Source organism: Lycium ferocissimum, chromosome 4, assembly GCF_029784015.1.
Source record: "Lycium ferocissimum isolate CSIRO_LF1 chromosome 4, AGI_CSIRO_Lferr_CH_V1, whole genome shotgun sequence".
Lineage (NCBI taxonomy): Eukaryota > Viridiplantae > Streptophyta > Magnoliopsida > Solanales > Solanaceae > Lycium > Lycium ferocissimum.
The window spans coordinates 46099745-46126523 of NC_081345.1; the positions used below are offsets into that span (position 1 = coordinate 46099745).

The 26779-nt window shown below is 34.2% G+C and overlaps 2 protein-coding genes and 1 long non-coding RNA gene across 5 annotated transcripts; all 3 read left to right on the forward strand.

Moving 5' to 3' along the window:
- The first annotated feature begins 3520 nt into the window (after nt 1-3520).
- LOC132053307 (peroxisomal and mitochondrial division factor 2) lies at nt 3521-7133 on the forward strand. 2 transcript variants are annotated; one of them, XM_059445274.1, is made up of 3 exons: nt 3521-3668; nt 4840-5750; nt 6837-7133. In XM_059445274.1, exon 2 carries the CDS (start codon nt 4848-4850, stop codon nt 5724-5726), a length of 879 nt encoding a protein of 292 aa, XP_059301257.1. In that variant the 5' UTR covers nt 3521-3668; nt 4840-4847; the 3' UTR covers nt 5727-5750; nt 6837-7133. The 2 variants fall into 2 exon arrangements, with proteins under 2 accessions (XP_059301257.1, XP_059301256.1); XM_059445273.1 differs by lacking the exon at nt 6837-7133 and having other exon boundaries at nt 4840-6074.
- A 5344-nt stretch (nt 7134-12477) lies between these two features.
- Nucleotides 12478-17937, forward strand: LOC132053308 (uncharacterized). The gene is made up of 2 exons (XR_009414105.1): nt 12478-12783; nt 17695-17937. It is a non-coding gene; the product is annotated as an uncharacterized LOC132053308 (long non-coding RNA).
- Nucleotides 17938-23308: 5371 nt separating this feature from the next.
- LOC132053309 (protodermal factor 1-like) lies at nt 23309-25994 on the forward strand. 2 transcript variants are annotated; one of them, XM_059445276.1, is made up of 4 exons: nt 23309-23427; nt 23547-23675; nt 24206-25124; nt 25424-25994. In XM_059445276.1, exons 2-4 carry the CDS (start codon nt 23564-23566, stop codon nt 25755-25757), a joined length of 1365 nt encoding a protein of 454 aa, XP_059301259.1. In that variant the 5' UTR covers nt 23309-23427; nt 23547-23563; the 3' UTR covers nt 25758-25994. The 2 variants fall into 2 exon arrangements, with proteins under 2 accessions (XP_059301259.1, XP_059301258.1); XM_059445275.1 differs by lacking the exon at nt 23309-23427 and having other exon boundaries at nt 23489-23675.
- Nucleotides 25995-26779: the final 785 nt, after the last annotated feature.

A 26779-nucleotide genomic window follows, 5' to 3' on the forward strand; every position in this document is an offset into this window, starting at 1 on the left:
ATAGTCCAAAGTGGTCGGAATTCCATAGCTTGAGAAGTAACCATCAGAGTTAATATGTGCAAGAAACTCCGCCGGTGAACTGTTCTGCCTTAGAAAATTACTACTACCACCACTAGATGATTCAAATAGACCCGAATAGCCGGTGGGTTCACCGGTTGCGAGTTTAAGGTCCGTTGGACCCGGGTGAGTAGTTGATGGATGAGGTAGTGGTGGTTTAATTTTTTGGGTGTGTAAAGAATAGGAGAAGAAGGGTTAAGAACGACGTCGGTTTCAGTGTCGTCGAATTTAAGAAGTGTGTTTAATCATGCTGCCGGAGCTAAACGAATTTAATGATAGAGCGGGTTGAAAAAATGAAATCGGGTTATTTTAGGGAGATTTGGGGATTTCCGTTAAGATAGGGGTATATTTGAAAACTTTAATGACTGGAGGGATATTTTTGACCCAAAATCGTAACGGAGGATATTTTTAGCTCTTTTCCCAAAGTAGAAGGTTATTTTTGACCCTTTTCCCAAAAAATAATGATAAACACTTTTTGTGTTAAATTAGTGAAAGATAATGTCATTAAAGGTGTTTAACTTACTTTATAAAATTGTGAAAATTTAAAAGTGTCTTGACATGAAAAATGACAAACGATGAAAATGGAACGGGAGGAAATTCTAATAACTTGGTTTTGCGAAGGGTATTGGCGAAACTACCAAAAAAAAAAAAAAAAAATTATAAGTTAAAAAATCATTATATAAACTATCAACTGATGTGTTTTGGCTATATTTGATTTGTAACACTTAACTTACAGACATCTTTAATACGTACACGTAAATAAATTAACAAGTGCTTGTAAAATGATCATAACCTTCTTAATTTCTCTCCCTCTTAATTTTAGAATAACATATTTTGATAAATTCTTGTAAAATGATCATAACCTTCTTAATTTCTCTCCCTCTTAATATTTAGAATAACATATTTGATAAATTTTATCTAGGTATATCATCACAGTCACAGTCATAATAATTATTTTATTATTTTTTGCAACTAAATTAGGTCATAAATATGGATGGACCACTTGCTCATATAATAAAAAATGACAACATTATTATAAGCTATAGGAGCTGTATGATATCCTTGTCAAACTTTAGGACGAAAGCAACCCTATAATTATCTTTGACTTAACACGCATCGTATAAGACTTGGCAACTACCTTATCTAATATTTAGTTATTTGGGAATTTCTTGTCTAAGACGTATCTGTAAGAAGAGTAAACTAATCTAAGCAACTACATGCTGTAAATACTTTTGTACCCAGTGTTAACACCAAATTTATCATAATTAAGTGATTTAATGAGGCAAAAATGCATATTATTAACAATTGTAAATATTTAATCACACTCGATGTTTACACCAAAATCATATAAGTTTATCATAATTAAATGATTTGATAAGATGAAAATATATACTAATTAACTATGGTTAAGTTCTAAAAGTCTATATGCAAACATATATATGTCATACATATATTAGTTTGGTGTAAACACTGAGTGCGGATAAGATATTTACCTGCACATGGTGTTCACACAAAATCATGTAAGTTTATTATAGATAAATAATTTAATGAGGTGAAATTACATATTAATTAAATATGATTAAGTTCCAAAAGCTTATATGCAAACATATACCGTACGTCTAATGGCTCGGTGTAAATGTCAGGTGCGGATAAGTTTTTACCGTTAACATATTGTTTAGTATCCATGTGCAAACATGTATCATGCATTTATTGACTTAATGTGATAGGAATAAGTTTTCACTGTTTACTTGCATATAATTAAAATCAAACAATTAAACCCCATTTTCAAAAGGGATCATATACGATATTTTGTGTTATGGGGTTTTCTATATATGAAATTCAAGTGATTGATTTTGAAATTGATTTTGAAATACATATAATTTATATGTAATTCATCAAATACATTGAGATGAAATAAACACAGGTAAAAAAAACAAAAAGTTAAACATTAGTTTATTTAGTAACTTTTATGAAGCTTTCAAAATAGAATACGCAATATAATTTATTAAGTCATTCGTGTTTTCCAGTTTAAGAGTTTTGGAATGTATATTATGCAATCTCAATTTAAAATGACTTCTTTAACTATTGATTTGATTTTACACTATCAACGTATAGAAGTTAAACCCGCAATGCCATTCTTAATTATCTGGGTTTATTAAGTCATTTTGTTTGAATGGATTGTATTTTAGAGCAAAATGCTAATTTGTCTAAAGTTAGAAATCTTATTTAGGAAGTGAAAAAGGTAGCTTTTAACATCATGAGACCTTATAAGGAACTATTTAGGGGACAGATATTCTCTTTGACCTCGAGATAAAATATCAATTTATGAAGGATGTTAACTAGAAGCAATCGAGTGTGAGAGAGATATTCTCAAGCATTAGTCTTCAATGAATTTGAATAACTAATATTGAAAAAAATAATGGATCAAAGAGCACTTTCCTTATAAAGCAATCATCTTTATTTCTTTGTGGAGATAAAAAGATGTTCTAAGGTTTTGAAGTCATGTTAATTCGGGAGATTTTCTGAAAGATTGAACAAGCCTCAAATTTTATCAATCCGGTCGGATTTCAAGGTAATTCAATAACACAGATTATAAACTGTTATAAGTAAGTCTTGATAATTTGATAGGACTTGAAGGCAACTCAACAACATGCGTTGTAAACTGTTATAAGTAAGTCTTGACAATTCGGTAGGACTTCAAGGTACTTCAACAACACATGTGCAAACGGCTACAAGTAGGTTTGACAACCTAGTAGGATTTGAAGGCAACTCAACAGTACGCGTTGTAAAGTGTTACAAGTGAATATTGACAATCCGGTAGGACTTCAAGATACTTCAAAAACATATGTTGTAAAAAGTTACAACTAAGTCTTGACAACCTGGTAGGACTTCATGATACTTCAATAACGCACATTGCAAATAGTAACAAATAAACCCTGACAATATGATAGAACTTGTGAATAATTGAACAACACAGACAAATCTGACCAATCCGATCGGATTTCAAAGTTATTCACCAACGCAAGTAATAAACTATTACAAGTAAAAAAAGAAAATGGTAACATTTCAAGGCAACTTTGTTTAACTGATTTTGAGTATTTCACAATCTAATTCCATATTTGAAATGAATGGTAGATATTATTGTTGCTGGACTCTAATTTTTGACTTTCAAAATCGAATACATAACTAGAGGGTATAAGTTACGCTTCATAATATCCACAAGTTATGCCCGTTTCCTCGAAGAACTCATACCTACCAAGCATAAGTTCGATTTTGAAGGACAAATCGCGTAATTATTCGACACTTCTCAGAGAAATTTAGGCCCAATTTGTAAATGGGCTTTTATATTATCCAACAAAAAAGTTGAGCCCTTTAACATCACATGTGGCCCACTAAAATCAAAACTTTAATATTCAGATTCCCTTTTTTTTTTTTCTCAATCATTTGCCACCTTACAATTTCACAACCCATCATTTTTTTAAATTTGATATTATTCTCCAAATCACAAAAAAAATAAAAAAAAATCAATTGATCTTTTAGAATCAAATAAAATACAGCAAAACAACCAAAACCCTAATTGCCTAATCGAATTCACATTCTTCATTTCAAAGGTTAGCGTTCACATTTCACAATTTTTATTTTTTTATTTTTGATTTTTTTTTTAGTTACATATTTAGTTCTAAGCGTATGGTGATTTAAAAAATATTTCATTTCTGGGTTAGTGAATTGGGTATTTGTCAAATTTTACAATTAATTTATTTTTAATTTTTTTAATTTTTTTTTATCATTGGGTGATTTCGAAAATATTTAATTTAGTTTTTTTTTCTTCTCTTTTTGCTGTTGATTTGATTTTTTGTTGAATTTAGTTACATATTTGAAATGAAGGGTAGATATTATTATTGTTGTAAAATGCAAATTAGTAAGTGAAATGATGTATTTGTAAATGGAATTTAATGGATTAGGAGTTAATTAATTATAGTTTTCATCATATGGTAATTTCAAAAAAAAAAAAAAAAAAATCTGGGTCAATGAATTCGGTGTTTCTTAATTTCCCAATTAATTTAGGCAAAATTTTTTCTTAAAAAAAATTGTTTGAAATTGCAGAATTTAAGTAAATATTTGAAATTAAATGGATATATTGAGATCTTGTTAGTTTGGGATTGAAGGGTAGATGCTATTTTTATAAAATAAACATTAGGAAATGAAATATTGTATGTGCAAAATAGAATTTAATGTAATAGTGTAAACTTAATTTTAGTTTTCATTTCTCAGGTCAGAGTTCATATTTCACAAAAAAAAAAAAAAAAAAAAAAAAAATTCTTTTAGTTGATTGGATTTACTGTAGAATTTAGTTACATATTTGAAATGAAGGGTTGATATTATTATTGTAAAATGCAGATTAGGAAGGGAAATTATGTATTTGTAAATTGAATAACATGTAATAGAGCTAATTAATTTAGTTTTTCATCATTGGCTAATTTTGAAAATTTTCATTTCTGGGTTGGTGAATTTGGCGTTTCTCGAAATTTTCTTGAAGTTTTGTTTTTCTGGATTTATTGATTTACAGGCATATTCTCTTGGATTTCCAACTTATTTGCTAAGTTGCGCGGACTCTTCACTTTCGTTGCCGCACCCATGTCGGATTCTCCAAAATGCACTACTTTTGGAGTATCCGACACGCACCCGACGATATTTTTGAAGAGTCCGTGCAACATAGCTTATTTGGGACTAAGGCATAGTAGTAGTAGTAGTTGTTGTTGAGTATTGTTGGATTAATTTCAGGTTTAAATATGGCGGATGAGAACGCTGCCAATGGGGATGTTTTCGATGATGCAGTGGAGATCGAAGGAGAGGAAGATTCGGATGCTGCATTGAAAACCGCTCCACTGACGCAGAAAATAGCCGCATTAGAGCAAGAAAATAATCAACTTTTTCATGAGAACCAAGTCATCAAAGAGAGGATGGAGAAATCGAAGCACTCGATTGAAGAAATCCAGAATGAAAAAATCGAGTTGCAGAAGAAGGCGGAGAAGCTTGAATCCGAAAACAAGTCTTTTGGATCTGTAGCTTCTCGAGCAGCAGAGCTCGAGGGTGAACACTCTCGACTGCAACACGATCTCATAACTGTGATGAACGATCTGGAAGAATCGAATTCTGAATTTTCGAAACTGAAATCGGTTCTAGAGGGGTTAAAGAGTAGCGAAAATGAGAAGAGCGAGAAACTGAGCGCTATTGAGAGTAAAAGGAATTTATTATTGTTGAAAGTCGAGAAACTGGAAGCTAGTGAAAAAGATCGGAGAGCTGAAATAGAAGGGAAGGAAAAAGAAATTAGGGGTTTGAACAAAAAGATCGAGGATTTGAAAGCTACTGTGAAGAACAACGAGGCGTGGAAAAAGGAGAAGGAGGCGCTTCACACGGTGAAAGATGAGTTGGAGAAGAGGGTAAAAGAAATGATGGGGAGAGTGACCGAGTTGGAGAAGAAGTTGGAGGAGAAGGAAGCATTGATTACTGAAAGAGACGTCGACAGCAATATTAACGGTATTTCAGCAGAGGATAAGGTTAAATCTCTGGGTGGCAAAGTAAACTTAACGGCGGTGGCTGCATCTTCCGTTGCTGCAGCTGCTGTAGTTGGCATTTTCTGCTATCTTCGATATGCAAGAAAACCATAAAGTCGAGCTTTTTTACCTGACCAAGTATGGACGTTACAATTTTTTGGTAGCGCTTTTGGTTATGTTGGGCTACCTTACTTAGCTTTTGGCTCTCACCTTATACTAGAATTCCATGTGTTATCTTGATTGGCTAGTGGCCATGAACTACGTTTTGTTTGCTAAAGTGGACTAGGTGACATATTTCTGTTAGTACTTTTCTCTCGGCTGTGGGAGTTTTTATTGCAACCATTTTTTTCTTCATTTAAACAAGTTTGTTGGTGTATAACCATTAAAAGAAAGCATTTGTATCGCACTGAATTCATATGTAGTACTGAATTGTCTCGAATAATTGAGTTCGTGTATAACTCTCCTTTAGCCTATTATTTTGACTACCTAAAGTGTTGGCGCTCTATGTTCGTTTGAAGCCAGAGTGTTGCTTTGGCAATTATATTACAATCTTGTGGTGATTTTCCTTCTGATTAGATTAACTACTGGTGCCTGTCTAATTTGAAAAATCGCTTTAGTATTGGGGAAACTAGAAAAAAATCTCTATTTCAGTATTTTACGTGTCTTTTGTAGAGGTCTTGTATCTTCTTTGATGAAGTGACTCTGACCTGATAACCGAGGTGCTGCTATGAAATTACTGAGTAATATCTGCGGTTGATCGTTTGTCTTTGTTTCTTAGTTATGTTGACTACGGCGTTTATCTTGAGAATACATCATGTGTGGGGTTTTCAGAGGATTTGCCTGTTTTAACTTTTTACTGCTCTTTCCAATCATTTGAAACAAGTTATCTCTACTCTGAAATGCCCTAAATTTTAAGGTCTTTAAGTTCTCGTGCTTGACCGTCTTCCTGCAAACCAGTCTTGAAGTTCTCATCTGAGTCAATTGCTGGATATTTTGTAGATTCATGGCTTTTACATTCAAATGTGTATGTTAGTTCAAGAATTCTTGCTTCACCGTGGCAATAATTGAAACCTTTCGTTGCACATTGTGTGATATATCATAGCTTGCTGATTTATGTTTGCTAAGCTGTTATAACTCAGACTTCTTTATGTTCTTGTACTTTCCTTCAAATGTTTTTGATTGTTTCTTGTCATTCATCCTCTCATTTGCTAAATTATGTACCAGGTTTTGGCTTAGGGGCCTCTCTCGGGAAGGTTATTTCATCATGAATTGGCTGAAATGGAAGTGAAGATTCATGTAGTCTATCCCAACTGTTTGGGATTGAGGCGTAGTTATTGTTATTGTTGCTGCTGTAGTGCTACATGCTTTATAACTTTCCTTTTGAATGAAAATCCCATGGGGAGGGTACACAGAGAGTAATGACTGATATAGTTGAAGCACATCCTTTTTTAGTGAACACTGTTGTTTAATATTGCCAAAAAGATGATAAGTTGAACTAACTCAAAGCTTGGTATTTGAAAATTTGAAGGGTAACATGCTGTTAGGGGTGGATCTACTGTCGAAAGTTACAGGTTTTCTGCAGAATTCAATAGCCTTGGTTTAGACCCTGTATTTGCATTCCACGTAATGTGCGTACATAACTTATCCTAAACCCAATTGTTGTTCCATCATTCAAAATGCATAAACTTAAAATCCTGGACCGACTTCCGAACATGTAAGAGGCCACAAATAGTCACTAGTTAGCTCATGTAATTGAAAAATATAGAGCCGAAAAGTGACCAATTGATACTATTTCTATTTATTTGGGACTAGACTAGACTGGATTTAAGTTTTCTTTTTGGTTGAACCTTAGGCTGTTTAAGTTATGGATCTAGCTCAAAGTTGTAAGCTAGCCATGCAAATCTTGGCCTAGGCAATAAATAGCAGCTGCTAGTTCTAGTCTTGTGAAATCAAGCAATTAATTGCAACCGACACCCTTGACCTTGCTTGGATATCAAGGCAAAGGTTTATAAATGTTCGTTCCCTTTATAGATTTCTTTTACAGGATTGTAAGACTTTATATTGAGGCGATTGTTGTTAAAAGAATTGCCAACATGATTTTTGGTAAATTATGGATGAGTAAATTTTCTGATTTAAGGATATAAAATCAAACCATGCCTCAATCCTAAATTAGTTGGATCGATCATACAGATTTTGAATGTTCATATCGTTCTATTTCAATCTAGTTTCGACGATTTATTGTAATTAAGCCACGTTTATCGATTCATTGTAAATTGTAATTAAACCATGTTTATGTCAATAATCGCGATCCAAATCGATTATCCGAGTACAGAGCCATCTATATTTTGCAATGAAGTAAATTCATCCTCAAATGTTTTTTGATTTAACTTGTTTATGTTCTTGTACGTCCCTTCAAATGTTTTTTGATTGTTTCTTGTCATTCATCCTCTCATTTGCTAAATTATGTAAAAGGTTTTGGCTAAGGGGCCTCTCTCGGGAAGGTTATTTCATCATGAACTGGCTGAAATGGAAGTGAAGATTCATGTAGTCGATCCTAACTGTTTGGGATTGAGGCATAGTCATTGTCGTTGTTGTTGCAATAGTGCTACATGCTTTATAACTTTCCTCTTGAATGAAAATCCCATGAGGAGGTACACAGAGAGTGATAACTGATGTAGTTGAAGCACATCATTTTCTAGTGAACACTGTTGATTACTATTGCCAAAAAGATGATAAGTTGAACTAACTCAAAGCTTGGTATTTAAAGATTTGAAGGGTAACATGCTGACGGGTGGATCTACTGTTGAAAGTTATTGGTTCTGCAGAATTCAATAGCCTTGGTTTAGACCCTCTATTTGTATTCCACGTAATGTGTGTACATAACTTATCCTGAACCCGGTTATTGTTCCATCATTCAAAATGCATAAATTTAAAATTCTGAATCTACATCTGAACATGTAAGGGGCCACAAATAGTCACCAGTTAGCTCATGTATTTGAAAAATATAGAGCCGAAAAGTGACCAATTGGCACTATTTCTATTTAATTGGGATTAGACTAGACTGGATTTAAGTTTTGTTTTTGGTTGAACCTTAGGCTGTTTAAGTTACGGATCTAGCTCGAAGTTGTAAGCTAGCCATGCAAATCTTGGCCTAGGCAATAAATAGCAGCTGCTAGTTCGTCTTGTGAAATCAAGCAATTAATTGCAACTGACACCCTTGGCCTTGCTTGAATATCAAGGCAAATGTTTATAAATGTTGTTCCTTTTATAGATTACTTTTACAGGATTCTAATGTTATGGACTTTATATTGAGGCGATTGTTGTTAAAGGAATTGCCAACATGATTTTTGGTAAATTATGGATGAGTAAAATTTCTGATTTAAGGATATAAAATCAAACCATGTCTAAATCCTAAATTAGTTGGATCGGTCATACAAATTTTTAATGTTCATATAGTTCTATTCCAATCTAGTTTCGATGATTCATTGTAATTAAAATAAACCATGTTTATGTCAATAATCGCGCAATCCAAATCTATTATTCGAGTACAGAGCCATCTATATTTTGCAATGAAGTAAATTCATCTTACTAAGAGCATGTGCGAGCATTCACTCGCTTGTACTCAACTCCAAAAATATATGTAAACAAATAGTAATTTCAAAGAATACTTTTATATATATATAGACACACAGAGAAGACATATATGCAAGCGTTATCCGAAATGATTGGGTGTAAAGCATCTATAAGCGGTTTTTTAAGTTTATTCTCAACTCTCAGTGCTCAACTCTCGAAGGATAATGGAAATTACCAAGCCCGAGTACAGTACGGACTATAGAAATTTTCGGTGGAGCAATGAAATGCGTAAAGATCAAAAAAAGCACTGACAGAGAAAGCACTTTTTGGAGCGATACTGACACCGAGAGATGTAGTCTAGGAGAACAAAGTAAATTAGATATCCCAGCTATCCTAACCGTAAATGATTGGATACTAGGCGTTGTGCGTATTGAGTTGTTCAGTGCAATACGCATTAGGTATCCACCTAGGAAGTATGCATCTCAAAGGAATTGATGAAGGCCCACACAAACAATAGAACATGAAATTAATTGTTAATTTTCGCGGGGCGCCCTTTGATCCCCCATTTTAAGTAGCATCCACTTTGAGTTTTTTTCCTGCATGAATACACACTTATTAGATAACTTTAGACATTCGTGACTGCTTCTTCTCGCTTCTTCTTGTTCAGACGCACACGATTGAAATTATAGCTCATTTTAACATGTGTTTCATGGATGTATGACTGAAACGACGCATACATGAAAAAATTAAAAGGGGTGCTAAATGAGTTTGTTAGATTTGTTATTGTTTTTGAATTGGTGATTGAAATTTGTTCTTTATGATATATGAAACTTATGTTTCAAATTTGAGCTTATTTTGGAGTAGATTTGGGTGTTGAAATTCGAAAAAAAAAATTATTGTTTTTTGGCAAAAGAATTCTAGACCCACACGACTAAAATTTGAGCCCATTTTTACATGTAGTTCGTGCATTGGATTGTTGAAATTCGAAAAATAATTTATTTATCTTTGGCAAAAGAATTTCAGACATACATGACTGAAATTTTAGCCTATTTTTACCTGTATGCATACATGAAAAATTCAGACACACGACTCAAGCGAAAACCTTTGATGTTTGGCCTTCACAATAGCCACACTTGAGACGCAAATGTCTCCTCAAACTCAGACGTGACTATCTGAAATTTTACTCGAAGCGAATAAATTTGTAAAAAGAATACGATCTTTGGGTAAAAGTTAAATAGCGACCCCAAAAATGAATATTTGTACACTTTCCCAATTTAATTTGACGCAAAGTGAAGAACCCGTTACTAAGAAATTTCCATAATATTCACTAGATGTAAATAATTTACGCATTATAGTTTCTTGGTCTTGCAAATTTCACATTGGAAGGTCAAGGGTGTTTCATTAAAAGAAAATAAAATTGGAGGGTTACCACAAAGTGAAGCAAGTTTCTGACCTTAACCAAGAGGTCTTGAGTTCGAGCTCTCTTGGGTACGAAGTTACTATTGTTAGAGAATGTTTTGTTCTCTAATATGAGATTATTCCTAAGACAAATTTAAATTTAGTCGGGCCTCAATGTCATTACCAGACACCGGATGAACAAAAAAAAAAAAAACCAGCAGTTTCTGACAACTTTTGAAAATTACGAGCGCTGCTGCCTTGCTAGCCTGCTAATGTGTGTGTAGCCGTTTCGAACTTATTCCCTATGCACTTTGGCCCCCTCTTTTTTCCTTCCTCGTAATTCGTGCACCGTGGGAAAAAGAAAAACCCCTACCCACACAAAGATAAAACAACAGTATATCTTTCCTTTCGTCTCAAATTATTTATCGTGATTTTAAATAGTTATCTTAAATTATTTTAAGTTTTAAAAGATAAAGACATAATTATTATTTTTCACCATTTTATCCTTAGTAAGTTTATATCATTAACGGAGATGATATAATAAAATAAAATATTTAATGGATAGAGATTATAATTTAGACATAAATAAAAGTAAAGTTTTATTTTTTTACTTGTTATATATTAACTTGACACATGTATAAGGAGTCTAAAATAGAACATAATTTTATTATATCACTCCTAATTATTACTAAATCATTTAGTGGATGAAATCAATCAAACATACTTTAAAAATTGTGTAGTCAATAACAATATCTTGAAGTTTTCAACTAGTAATAAGGATAAAATAGGTATGAAATGGTAAATTATCACTTAATTTTTTAAACTGGATAAGTAAAAGTTTATCTATTTCTAATATATATAGGATAAGTAAAATTGGACGGAGGGAATAATATATTATTTTCAAATCATCTGTCGTGGTTACTAAAAATAGTTATCTCAAATTATTTATCATTTTAAAAATTCAAGACACAATTAATTTTTTTCTCCATTTTATCCTTAGTAAATTTTTGTAATTATGGACATATAAATAAAAAGGCTTAATGCATATGCAGCCCTGAACTTGTCCCTTTTTTCATTTTGGCACCTTAAATAAGTGTTGTTCCTATTGAACTTTTGAACTCGTCCTCGAGTGTGTCTATCAAACACAATCTGACTTATATAGTATTTTATCTTCAATGTAGCAATATGCTAATATATATTCTAATTTAATTATGATATATTTTAGCTAAGATTAGCAGCAATTGAGAGGGAAAAAAGGATAAGCTCTTAATTAAGTTGACAGTGGAAGAAACGTAAAAAATTTAAAACCAATACATCCATGACCAAAAGAATAGCTTACCACACGTCTAAAATATTACTTTACCTTCATTATCACAATTTAGCTTTTGCTTCTAATAAAAATTAAATTTAGAGGGTTTGATAGACACACTTGAGAATGAGTTTTGGGTTTAATAAGAATAACACTTAATTAAGATGCCAAAATAGAAAAAAAGGATAAGTTTGGAGGATCGTATACGATTAAGACTGTTTGGATGGGGCTTAAAATGTGAAACTTATGCAAAAAAAAAGTTGGGGTAGCTTAATTTATTTTTTTTTTATGTTCGTTTTTATAACAGATAAGTTAATGCCTAAAACGGCTCAATTATTTTTTTGAGGCACTTATTTTACGATAAAATGATTTTAATTTCGCCAATCAAACAAAAAAGCTGAAAACAACTTATAAGCAACTTATAAGCCAATCCAAATGAGCTCTAAGCCTGATTAAATAAACAGTTAGATATAACTAAGGGTAAAGTTATAAGCAACTTATAAGCCAATTTAAATGGGCTCTAAGCCTAATTAAATAAATAGTTAGACATAAATAAATAAGAGTAAAGTTAATAGGATAAAAAAATACAAATAATACTCTCTGTAGAGAGAGAGAGAGAGAGAGAGAGAGAGGGGGAGTGCCTTTAATGGTTAGAAGACAAATACTATATATAAAGTAAAAAAACAAATCTTTTTTCAAGAAGAGAGAGAGAGAGAGTGTGTGTGTGACTGTGTGTGCATATGTATATGTGTGTGTGTTTAAATTTATTTGAATGCATTTTCTAACTCTTGTGAAAACCCTTTGACTAATTAGGGTTTATTTGGACCAACTTCAAGTTATGGCATTGCCACTACTACATTTTTCCAGCTGGTGGTTTTTTCACCAAGAAAGGTAAATTACTGAACACCCTTTTTCTCATTTTTCATTTTTTTGTAATTTGCATAATTTTTTTTTTTTTTCAGTTTGTGGTTCTTGTTGTTTGTTAAGGTTCTGAAGATGGATAGAACCCTTAAAGCTCATTTCTTGATTTTGTTTGGACTTGTTGTGTAACCCCTTTTTATTGTGTGTTCATTTTGAGCTTCTGTTGGCTCTGGCATTTTATTTTATGGCACTTTTCCAATTTGAATTCTTTATTTAACCCTGTATCTGCTGAATATAGTTGAAGCTAATCTATTGTAGGCTGAAAGATTGAATATTTTTACATTTTTTTTTGCTTAGACTAGCCAGTTATGTAGTGAATGGAAGATATATAAGCTGGAAGATGTAAAGCTCATTTCTTGATTTTGTAGAGTATCAACTTATCTTGTAACCCTTTTTTTTGTGTTGTTTTATTCTTTCCATCTTGGTTTGTTCATTTTGTCAAATGGGAAATTTGAGGAGCTCTGGCTTTCTATTTTTCTCACATGTTATGTTACTTTTTCTATTAGAGTTCTCTATATGACACTTTATCTGCTGTATATAGTTGAAGCTACTCTCTTCTAGGCTGAAAGATTGAATTTTTCTTACATATTTTTGCTCAGAGAAGCCACTTATGTAGTGAATGGAACTGTTAGTAGTAGATATATAAGCTGGATGATTTAAAGCTTGATTCTTGATTTTGTATCGACTTGTATCGTAACCCCTTTTTATTTTGTGTTCATTTTGTGAAATGGGAAATTTTGAGGTGTTTCTGTTTGCTCTGGCATTTTGTTTTCCTCACATGTTATGACACTTTTGTAATTAGAATTCTCTGTTTATCCTTTTATCTGTTGTATATAGTTGATGATATTCTTTTATAGGCTGAAAGATCGAATCTTTTTACATATTTTTGCTCAGAGCATATATATAGTGAATGAAACTCTAAGTAGATATATGTTAAAGCTCATTTCTTGAGTTTGTATCCACTTATGTTGTAACCCCATTTTTGTGTTGTTTTGTTCTTTCCAAATTGGTCTGTTCATTTCCTCAAATGGGAAATTTTGAGGAGCTTCTGTTGGTCTGGCATTTTATTTTTTCTTACATGTTATGGCACTTTTGTAATTTGAATTCTCTAAATTAACCCTGTATCTGCTGTATATAGTTGATGATACTCTTTATAGGCTGAAAGATTGAATCTTTTTACATATTTTTGCTCAGAGCAGCCACTTATTAGTGAATGGGACTCTTAGTAGATACATAAGCTGGATGGTTTGAAGGTGTAATTTTGATTAGGATATAAGCTGGATGATTTGAAGGGGTAATTTATGGACAGAGCCCATAAAGTTCATTTCTTGATTTTGCATCGACTTGTTGTGTAAGTGTGTAACCCCTTTTATTTTGGTGTGTTGTTTCTAACTTGGTCTGGTTCATTTTGTCATATGAAAATTTGAGGAGGTTCTGTTGGCTCTGGCATTTTTTTTTTTTTGGTTACATGTTATGGCGCTTTGCATTCACTATTTAACCCTCTGTATTCTTGAAGCTATTCTCTTGTAGGCTGAAAGATTGAAGTTTTTATTCATATTTTTGCTCAGAAAAGCCACTTATGTAGTGAATGGAACTCCTAGTAGATATATAAGCTGGATGATGTTAAGATGTAGTTTTGATTAGGATATGTTTTGATTTTGTATTGACTTCTCGAGTCACCTCTCCTTTTCTTTTTTTTTTTTTTTTTTTTTTGGGTTCTTTCCAACTTGGTCTGGTTCATTTTGTCAAATGAGAAATTTTGAGGAGCTTCTGTTGGCTCTGGCATTTTATTTTCTTCACATGGTATGGCAATTTGCCAATTAGAATTCTCTATTTAATCCTGTATATGCTGTATTATAATTTATATACTTGAAGCTACTCTCATATAGGCTGAAAGATTGTTTTTTTTTTTTTTTTTTTTTTTTTGGTTGCATATTTTTGCTCAGAGCAGCCACTTATATAGTGGATGGAACTCTTAGTAGATATATAAGCTGGATGATGTAAAGCTCATTTCTTGATTTTGTATTGACTCATCGTGTAACCCTTTTTTTGTGTAGTTTTGTTCTTTCCTTGTTGGTTTGTTCATTTTGTGAAATGGGAAATTTTGAGCTTCTGTTGGCTTTGACATTTTATTTTTTCTTACATGTTATGGCACTTGTCCCAATTTGAATTCACTAGTTAACCCTCCATATACTTGAAGCTACTCTCTTGTAGGCTGGAAGATATGAATTTTTATACATATTTTCTGCTCAAAGCAGCCACTTATGTAGTGAATGAAACTATTTAGATTTATAACTTTGAATGTGTAATTTTGATTAGGATATAAGCTGGATGATTTGAAGGCGTAATATGGACAGAACCAAAAAAGCTCATTTCTTGATATTGTATAGACCGTCTGTGTAATCTCATTTTTTCCTTTTGGTGTGGTTTTGTTGTTTCCACCGTGGTCCTGTTCATTTTGTCAAATGGGAATTTTGAGGAGCTTCTGTTGGGCGTGGCATTTTAGTTTTTCTCACATGTTATGGAACTTTTCCAATTAGAATTCTCTGTTTAACCCTGTATTTGCTGTATATACTTGAAGCTACTCTCTTGTGCTGAAAGATTGATTTTTTATTTTTTATTACATATTTCTTGCTCAGAGCAGCCACTTATGTAGTGAATCGAACTCCTAGTAGATATATAAGCTGGATGATCTGAAGGTGTAAATTTGAGTAGGATATTTCTTGATTTTGTATCGACTTATCGTGTAACCCCACCTTTTTTCTTTCCTTTTCATGTGTTGTTTTGTTCTTGCCAACATGGTCTGTTCATTTTGTGAAATGGGAAATTTTGAGGAGCTTATGTTAACCCTGGCATTATACTTTTTCTCACATGTTATGGCACTTTATAAACCCTATATTGTGGGGTTTCACTGGGTATGTTGTTGTTGTCACATGTTATGGCACTTTATAAATTAGAATTCTCTATTTAACCCTGTATCTGCTGTACATACTTGAAGCTACTCTCTTGTAGGCTAAAAGATTGAATTTTTTTAACCAATTTTTGCTGAGAGCAGCCACTTATGTAGTAAATGGAACTCCTAGTAGATATATAAGCTGGGATGATTTCAAGCTGTAATTTTGAGTTGGATTTCTTCTCCCTCTTCCCAGGGGAACCAAGCTTATTGGGTTATTCAAAGATCTCGGGGTGAATACTTCTCACAATTTCATTTATAGAGGATATTGGAGTGTTCAATGATATTAATAATTAAGGGTAGAGCTCATGTTTGAGGATAAATTTTTTCTTGCTGAAGGTCAAAATTCTTCTGGTGTGTATAACCTTAAGTCGCAAAGGACTTCGTAGTCATTTTAATCTCTGTAGTTTATTGTGGCTCTTGATGGGTTTAATATTTGCTTATCTGCAAGTCTAATTCTAGAATCAAAAGGCCTCGAAGTCATGCAAAACATAAAATACTACACTGTATAATTGACTTCATTTTGGAAATTCATTTATTTATTCTGGGAATAGAAGAAGTCATTTAGACGTGGGATCTTGAAGGGAAAGAGCTGGAGTGTTGGGAAGGGCATCGGATTAGTAGAATAGCAGATTTAGGGATAACTAGTTATGGGAAACATATGGTCTCTGTTTGTAAAGATAATATGATACTATTATTTGGAGTGGAATCAAAAGCTGAGCAAATAACTCAGGAGGATGAAACAATAACTTCATTTGTACTGTCCGCAGACAATATATATATATATTGGTAAGTCTTTGAAACCAAGAAACTTATCTTTGGAATATAGAGGAAAGTATAAAGTTCATAGACAAATATAAGGGGCATAAACGTTCTCGCTTCGTTGTACTGTCTTGCTTTGATGGACTAGATCAAGCTTTCGTTGCCAGTGAGAGTGAGGATTCAGAGGTACTTCTCTTGTTTGAGAAGCCGAACCTTTTTTGCTAGGCAATGAGGATTATATTAGGTAGTCCGGCTGAATGAAGGGGAAGAGCTTGGATTTTACAAGAAATGATAAAGGGTGGGTTCTGTTTAGGAGCTCAGATAAAAGGAAAATTAGAATTCTTATACTGGTGATTGGAGGGATAGGCATAGCCACTTGAGTAACCTAGTCTTTATAATTTTACAGAATTTGCCAGGAATGAAGAAAAGAGTAAGGAGGCCAAAAAAGAGGCATAAAAATAATTAACTAATCCTCTGCTCATGGGAGGTGGAGCCTGAGAACTAGACACATGTTTATGATATGGTTTGGGAGGTTATTTTCAAAGCATAACTAGAATGCCCGAGGTTATTTTTGTCCATGTTGAAGAGGAAAAAGTTGGAAAAACTGGTAAAGCCAAAAGGTGCTGAGTTCCTGAGGTTTTCAATAGAACATGAATGCTAGCTAAAGATAAATTGTAATATTATGTTACTCCATTATCTTGACTTGGAGGTAAATGCTTTTTTATGTAATTATTATTAGCCTTTGGTGTGGAGAAACCTAAAAACAGGGATGGGAGAGAGCGCAGAGATATTAGATAGCAGAATTGGAGCAAGGGTGTGCATATTAGTTTTAGTCTTGTACTTTGCTTGACCCATTTATTTTTGGGATCCTTACAGCAATAGCTGGCCAGATTCACTGCTTACTTCTCTTAGCCGCCATACATAGATTATACACTCATTTACAAGGTTATGCACATATTACACATAGATTATACACTATTTATACATCCACCTGCTATTTTAGTTTAAGCTTGGGTAGACAGCTATTTAGGTCAATTCTTTATTTTTTCTTCTTGAAGATGATGTGTTCCTTTTTCAACTTTTAAATACCTGTGGTGCTTCGACCCGATGCTGTTCCAACTTCCAATTGGTTGATTTCTTACTGGTTCTTGCTATATCTTCTGCAGGTCAGATAGAGAAGTAGGAATTGGGCTTGCTTTCGAGGTTTTGAGGTGTTCAACTGTTAAACCTGGTTGAATTTTCTGTTCCTTGTGCTTTTCTGGAACATGTGAACTTGTAATGTAAGTACATTGTTCCTTTAAGTAGGGAATGAAGCCATCGGTCCGCGAAGCATATCAAGCTTTGTATCATATTTTGACAATATTACTAGCAATGATTCATAGTGGATGAAGTATTTTTTGCATATATAAGCTGGCCAGGTTTATATTTTCCTTCAAACTTCAAAGAAGATCTAAGGCTCAATTAGCTTGGATGTCTATGGTCATTGGATAGTTAACGTGTATTATATTAGGGACTATCTTATTTTGTTTTCACTCTGACATGTATTGTTATGTTGCTTGTACTCTCCGAAAATATTGTTGCACCCGTATCGGATCCTCCAAAAATGCACTACTTTTAGAGGATCTGACACACGCCCTGGTGACATTTTTGTAGTGGCTGAGCAAGATAGCTGACTTGAGTATATTATATTTGCTATCTGATTGAATGTGAAAAAGCATAATCAACAATCAAGTACAGATTTTCTCAAACTTCAATGGTTTTTCCCTGGAAAAGATGTGAAAATTACAGGCAGATTGTGGATGATTTAAATATCCTTTAAGAGAGGAGCACGGAATTTTCTTTCTGATTTAAGATTTTAGGATTCTTTTCCCCTTGTATGTGATGTTGAAATACTTCTAAAATTGTGTCTTAGATGAGTTTAAATGGAGCGATTGTCAGTGGGGATTTATATAGCTGATCTCAATTTGGAATTTAAACATTGTAGTTTAAAGACATTCATACGACAGGCTTTTTTTTTTTTTTTTTCTCATCCGTGCCCTTTACCCATATTGGGATCCCGACTAATCCGGATTCGGACCGTGTAAGGCCCTCTTAAGGCTGAAGTACTTCCTAACAAGATTTTTTCTATACCCAGGATCCTATCCATCCACCACGACCCTTTTTGGTCATATGACTGACCTCAACTTGGAATTTAGACAGAATTGTTTTTTTCAGACATTTTTTTTAACCCCAATGCTAATGATTTTAAAGCCACAAACTTCGAAGAAAAGGGTTCCCTTGGCTGTTTAGAGCCTTTACAGGTAAAATTTGGAGAAGGGCATCAAAATGTTGTCATAAATCACTGCATTTTCTCAACAGAAAGTTCTGTATTTCTTTTATAAGACACAATCTTTTATTTTGTAATTTTTTTCCATCATATAGACCAGAGCTCATGATATTAATATGAATTCTATCATGAATAATTAAATCCAGTTTCCAAGATTAAATTTAATTCAATTTGAAGGCTAAAACAAAAGATGGTACATGCGGAAAGTAGCTTTTCTGTATGGAGATAATATAATTAAGAACTAATAATACGTCCGGGCTTAAGCTATACTTTTTTTCGGATTTTTTTTAAGTTTATTTGAAAATCTGCATTTCAACATGAAAATTTCAAATATAAAACACCTAAAATTCTGTTTTCACTTTCAGTTTTGGTCCATTACATTTATTTTTCTTTTTCAAATTTTATCATAAACTTTTTGTTTTGTAAAAATGACCCCGTTTATATTAGCCACCAAACTGTTGCATGCTCTAATATCCATTACGCAATATTCTAAACTTCATAGGAAAGAACTTGACACTCTTTGGAGTTGATTAGTTTGAAAAAAATAATAAGCATTAGAATTAACGAATGTGGTTTTTATATATTGCTTAAAATAGTAAGGATAGAGTTAATAAATATGGTTTGGACAGAGGAAGAAAATAATAAGGATGACAAATTCGGATAAATTAGTCAAGTTGGGTGATTTTGCTAGTTTTTTAAAAATCGAGGTTATAAATCGTATTTCATATTTTTTTAGAAAAAATCATTCGAACAACCAGATATTATTTGCTAAAGCTATTACCATACACAACTCCAACTTCAAAAATTCCAAATAAAGTGAAATTATTTGGTTTCCATGGCCAAATGCCTACTTAAATCCCACCGTTACTGAAGGCCAAAGTTTTGCACGTACTTGACCCACGAGAACTGGCTCCACACATAAAAGGAAGTGTTGAGAGACGAAAATAATGTTATAGAGTAAATAATGCACGGGTATCTAGGACAAAAATAATGTGTCTTCTAATTTTCCTTTTTTCAAATGTTCTTTTATTTGCCTTTTCTTCTCTCTTGCAAATTCAAGAACCTTTTTCTCTATTTCCAATCTTGCACCTATTGCTCTTGAAATTTTGGACCTTGGTAACTGAAATGCAGGAGAAAACCCCCTTCCAATACTCTCTCAAAGTCAAATGTGCCAAGTAGTCCTTGTTTGACATCAATCCCAAGCAATTACTCAAATTGATACAACATTGAATGTCTCAGATTTGGTAATATGATGAAGGGAAAATTTGGTCATTTTTATACATTTTTGATGGTATTAACCATTGAAAAGTGCGGAGGGACTGATCAGATCTATTTTAACCTTAATAAGAAATCTTAAGTTCGAGTAATGGAAATGAAAAAAAAAACTAATAGTAGGAAGTGTTTCTCCTTGAATGAGTCATAGGCAACGTGATTTGATTTATAATAAGAAGAAACATTGGAGATCATTAGGGCCTACCATATTAGTGAGATCTCTGTTAGTAGACCCTAGCATGAAAGACAAGTTAGTCTTAATAACCCAAGCGAGAATGCCAAAATTTTGTCAAAGCCTCTTCAATTATGGAATCATTATTCAACACTTTCTTCAAAAAATAAGTTCACGACCCGTGAGGCCTTCTACCTCTATACGGCATTGCTCCGTCAGGCTTTCAACCCTTGCAGAAAATCCAATGTTACAATTATCTCGAAATCATATAGTACAATTCTGAAGATGCAGTACTTATTAGCGAGCGTTTGGTATATGAAGGAAGGAAGTCTCTTTTACACGTAACGAAGATGCAACACTTATTAGATGCAGTACTTAGTAGCTGTCATGAATCGAAGTTTCTAAAGCCAAAAGAGAGATTTGGAGGCAAGAAAAGTTGGTAAGTAATAAAGGTAGTAACATATGTTATTAATTTTATTTGAGCAGTTACAGCATTTCCTAACTGTACTGCTCAAGCTTGACCTATGCAGTTATGTAACTTCATCATACCATCAAACCTCTATCAAGCAATGGTTCCTAATTCTCTCGCAATCACATTGTTTTCACAGTTTTCCTTCATCTTGGTGTTCTGAATTTACTCTTAAATATGCCATACAATTTTTGTGACAATAAAAACATATGTCGTTAGATGTAAAATGAAAAGTGTAAAGTTAAATTATTTTCAAATAAAAGAAATATGTACTTCTTTTTGAAACATAATAACCAAAAAAGTGATATAAAATGAAATAGAAACAGTAATTATATGAATGTAAGTAGCTCACATAAATGACAAGCAGGCCACATTGGGTTATTTTGAAGGTGCAGATAATGCCAAGGAAAATGGGCGTCTCCTCATATTAATGATGGTCTCATCTCTATGCATTCATTACAACTCCATTGAGTCCAAGTCCTCTATGCACATCTTCTGCAGCCTATGTTGCTCCTTTTTCTAGCAGCATTAATAAGAGAGATCTGAGATGAGTTTTGTAGTTTCAACAAAAAATATTTTCTACTCAAACTATGTATATATAAGTAAAAAATGAAATAAAATATATTACTAATATAATAAGATTACACTCTTTTTGAATTCACCAAACCAAGCTTCTTCTTCCTCCACAATAGTCACAAGTTATGTTGCTCGAACTCTACTAAAATAATGTCGCACCAGTGTCGGATCCTCTACCCCTCGACATTTAAAAAAAAATCCGAAAAACAAATTCCCTCCGTTCACTTTTACGTGTCATGTTCCCCTTCTCGAGAGAACTTGACTATCTTTGAAGTTGCATTGCATCAGATTAATTCAATATTTTAAAATTAAAATTTAGATGTTCGAAAACTATACAAAAGATATTATAAGTTGCAATTTTTCTCACATTAATATTATGAAGAAATAAATATTAAAATATTTGTCAAAGTCCATATATTTTGATTTTCGATAAGCAAAATGTGACAAGTAAAGTGAACGGAGGGAGGGAGTAAGTCATAAGGGGCCTTTGACACAAAAATAGTGAATTTAAAAGCTCAAAGTCCCAAGAGGAGGGACAGTAATGATGCTATCTCATTTACTACAGCAATTCAATGTGTATACTTTCACCTACCTAACTGAGAAGGCATAAAGTCTCATATTACTCCATGTCAGCTCAAAACTAGTCTTACTCATGCACTTTTCTTCCAAGTATCTCCTTTGTGGAAACTCAAAAGTCCCATACCTTTGGCTTTGGCAATGATACTACTTAAAAATGTTAATTATAATATAAAATTAAAACACACGCACACACACTTGAGAACATGCTTACTTTGTTTTATTGTTGAAAGGAAATAGAAAAAAAGCTTTTATTTTAATCTCTTTTCACAAGAGAAAAAAAAAATGACAGGAACTTATAGAATGCCACTACAATCTTGAGAACCATGACATTCTCTAAGATATATTTCACCGTATTGCACGATAGGAGCTTGCTGGACGAGCCTAGGTGAGTGATAATTATAGGAGGCATGTGTGAAGGATAGCAACAGTAGTGGGGTTCCCGACTATGTTATCAGACTTTTAAAAAAAATATCGACGGGTGAATGTCGGATCTTCCAAAAGTAATGCATTTTTGAAGAGTCCGAGCAACATAGGTTTCAGATGCCGTCGCTAAATGGAGACCAGTAGGGTGATAGATACTTCGATTGTCTTGTATCAAGTGAAGAGAAAGGGATGGTAGGCTTAGTAGTAGGGCTCGAACTTTCAAATAATCACCATATGAGCGATACATTTAAATTCTACATATATAATGAGATTGACTTCACAAGTAGCAGCATAAAGCATGTCGCTTGGACCTATGTTGCTCAGACTCTTCAAAAATACTGCTACATCCATATTTTATCATCCAAAAATCACAACCTTTGAAGAATCCGACACGCACTTGAGGAAATTTTTAAAGAGTCTGAACAACGTAGACTTTGAACACATTCCAGTATTCCACATAATAATACAGGCAATTCTATAAGGTTCTCCTAAACATAAAGTGCTAATATGGTTTTTTCACAACTTCATAACTGGTACTATGAAAAATATTTTGAGTTAGTGACAATGACATAACTTGAATAGGTTTAGAGTGATGAAGGGCATTTGTCCATGTTCTTCTATGTGAGATTTAAATGACGCCTTAAATGCAACCTGCAACATATGCAGCTCACCTCATACTCTTTAACCTCTGCTTATATTAACTTCCGTCCTCACTACTCTCTACATTTTTTCAACGTGTATTGGCCGGATCAGCTTGCATGCACCTCAATTAAATTTTTGGAGTACTTTCTACCTCCCACTAGCATAAGCGCATAAGGATGTCCTCATTACTCTGTATATACAGCTCTTCTCTTGTCAGGCATCATTACATTCTTTAACTGTCACGTCCGGGCCAACTTGCACACACCTTGACTAATTTCACGGGATAGCTGCTACCTCCTACTAGCACAAGTACGTCTTCATTACTCTTTATATACAATTCTTCTCTTGTATCACTAGGCATCAATTAATCTCTTTAATCGTACTGTCCGAACCAGTTTGCGTGCATTTCACAGGGTATCTGCTACCTTCAACCAACATAGGTACGTCCCTTGTTACTCTTTATATACAACTCTTCTCTTGTATCAATATGCATCAGTTGAAGTCTTCACCCACCCCCCTTCCCCTTTCTCCCTCTCTTATTCATTCTCCTCTCGTTCAGTTTGAGAGCAAAGCAAGATGGAGAAGAAGAGAAGCAAGGAGACTTCTCTAATCCTGTGGGCTACAGTTGCTGCATTACTCTTGCAGAATTTGGTCATTCCTGTAATTTCTTGCAGAAGTCCTCCAAGAAGTATCTCCTTATTACCTCTCTATCTCATGCAGTTTTTGCCTCAAGTCTTTTTATCACTAGCTGTTTTCAAATATATTAATAGAAGCTGCTATCTTTAACTAGTTACAAGCTTAATATTTGCTATGATACTGTAAGAATAACTTAAAAAGGGAAAACTAATTACAAAGAGAACAAATAAGAAATGTTCTTGGTACTACTAAATGTTTGCTGAGTCTAGATATTAAGGCTAATAATGTGTCTTGCCATGTTTGTATTAGATTTTTGATTGTCGACAGGTTCATGCAAACCTCTCTTTTCATCAATCTCACAATTTTGATTCCATTTTTGAGAGTTGAAAAAGCACTATTTCGTTGGAAGTTTCTATATGCCATTTCTGAATGCATTTAATTAGACAAAGACTCCGTTTTTTCCTCTTTTCGGATGATAAATCTTTTCTCAGAACACTTATGTTTCAGTCTTTTTATTAGTTTATTACTTACACTTGTCAAATTTCTGAATCAAATTCCATATATATATTTTTTTTTGGACAGATTCGCGAACACCTCCATCACATGGCTCAGGAGGTGGCTCTGGAAAATCGCCTTCACATGGAAGCGGTAGCCATGGAGGAACACCACCGGCTAACTGTGGTAATCCCCCAAGTGGAGGGGGTGCAGGTGCGGGCGGGCAGACTCCCACACCAACTCCTCCTTCGGGAGGCACTGGAAGTGGTTACTCTACGCCATCCCCTCCAACTTCTGCTGGAAGTCCTCCAAGTACTCCAACACCAAGTACCCCTACTACACCTACCACCCCCTCCACCCCACCAAGCACTCCGGATATCTCCGTACCATCACCTCCAATTGACCCCAATTCACCACCTTCTGGAGGTGGTGGTTACTATCCCTCCCCTCCAACTTCTGGTGGAACGGCACCAACTACTCCTATCATAAGCCCTGACACTCCTAATACTCCCGATATATCCACGCCTTCAACTCCATTTGACCCCAATTCACCACCTTCTGGAGGGGGTTACAATCCCTCCCCTCCAACTTATGGTACCCCTTCCACACCAACTACTCCTATCATAGGCCCTGACACTCCGAGCACTCCCGATATATCCACGCCTTCAACTCCATTTGACCCTAATTCACCACCTTCTGGAGGAGGTAGTTACTATCCCTCCCCTCCAACTTCTGGTGGAAGCTCACCAACAACTCCTATCATAAGCCCTGACACTCCGAGCACTCCTGATATATCCACACCTTCAGCTCCATTTGACCCCAATTCACCACCTTCTGGAGGTGGTTACTCTCCCTTCCCTCCAAGTTTTCCTACACCTAGTACCCCCACTATACCCATAATTCTCCCACCAACTACTCCTATCATCAACCCAGGCATCCCAAGCACTCCTGGTATCTACTTACCTCCACCTCTATTCGATCCAAACTCACCACCTTTCCCGATCAAGTAAGTGAATTGTCTAATCAGCTTTACATACAGTCTATTTAATTATGAAGTCCCTTCAGGGACATCCGATAAAATTGAGTATGCATCTACTAAAAAAAAAGGAATTAGCGACGGACAAATGCTATAGCTAAACAACAAAATTTGTTGCTAAGACTATTTAGCGATGAATTAGCGACGGATTATCAAAAGTTAGCTACGAGCAACTTAGCGATGGATTAGCGATGAAATTCGTAGCTAAATCCAGTTTTTCCTTTTTTTTTTTTTTTTTGGTAGTATTAATGTGATGTTATGAATTGCAGTTACTGGACGACTAACCCAACTTTAATATGGGGCTTGTTTGGATGGTGGGCAACTGTTGGTAGTGCATTTGGTGTGCCTGCAGGTGCTCCGGGGCTCGGGCCAAACTTCAACCTGCTGCAAGCACTTTCAAACCCTCGTACTGATGGCCTCGGGGAACTCTACAGGGAAGGAACAGCTTCATTGTTGAACTCCATGGTGAGCAAGAAGTTCCCTTACACTACTAAACAAGTTAGGGATAGTTTTGTTGCAGCACTTAGTTCAAACAAGGCTGCTGCAGCTCAGGCACAGCGATTCAAGTTAGCAAACGAGGGTCGAGTAAAGCCTAGAGTTTGAAACACCATGTTTCAAAAATCACCCTTTATCTTGCACTCATGTCCAGTTTCATTATGATTTCCTGTGAGTTTAATTTAGGGGTTAATTTTCATGTTTCAACAGGATACTAACTTATGTTCAGGCATATGTAAAATATTACTTTGATGTTTTACATGTGTGAATTCTGTATCCAGATTTGAGTAACATTAGATTGTCTCCTTTGTGAAGAAACCATATATCCAAATAAACAATATCATATATTTGTGTAGAGCCACTTAACTTAAAACGGTCAGCCTGGTGGACTAAGCTCCCGCTATGCATGGGGTACGAGAAGGGTTGAACCACATTAAATCTATTATACACAACCTTACGTTGCATTTATATAAGAGTCTATTTCCACGGCTTTAACACACAATCTCCCGACCTTCCCCCATCACAGATAATATAACAGCAGTACTATTGCTAACAAACATTGAAGGTGAGTAGGAATTGATGATGAATACCTGCATATAGGAGCACGTGAGACCAATGAAATGGCTTCTCTCCATCATAGTGTTCGTTCATAAACCGAACTCCAAAAGATTTATCCATCATTGAATGTGCACTATTTGTGTCCGGATGATAATCCAAGACTTGCGGAGCGAACATGTCAGTTTGTGTTCCAAAAATTTCATTCATGTTTAACTTACACAAGTAGATCAAAACATGTCCAGCCCAAAATGAATAAATTTACTACATTGACGAGCTTATTCTATCTGCTAAAACAACAAAAGTTGAAACCAGTAAAAAATAACCTGTCTGGCTGTGTTTGGTGAGTGCATACCAGAATTCAGTTTTAGAGTTCAAGTTACCAGTTTCATTCTGGTTCTTTTAAGTGCATCAATGGCTTCAGACAAATAATAATCTATGTATAAGGGTGACCAAAAAAAAAAAAGATCAAGTCGTCTTCATGAGATCTAATCAAGTCGTCTTCATGAGATCTTGAAAACCTTGCTCAATGAAACATTGTAATGAATGTTTTGATTATGAGCAGCGGAAAAGAA

Coding starts and splice junctions, on each gene's coding strand:
- LOC132053307 (XM_059445274.1), top strand. CDS start 4,848: ATGGCGGATGAGAACGCTGCCAATGGGGATGTTTTCGATGATGCAGTG.
- LOC132053309 (XM_059445276.1), top strand. CDS start 23,564: ATGGAGAAGAAGAGAAGCAAGGAGACTTCTCTAATCCTGTGGGCTACA. Junction 23,676..24,205: donor TTGCAGAAGTCCTCCAAGAA/GTATCTCCTTAT, acceptor TTTTTTGGACAG/ATTCGCGAACACCTCCATCA. Junction 25,125..25,423: donor TCACCACCTTTCCCGATCAA/GTAAGTGAATTG, acceptor TATGAATTGCAG/TTACTGGACGACTAACCCAA.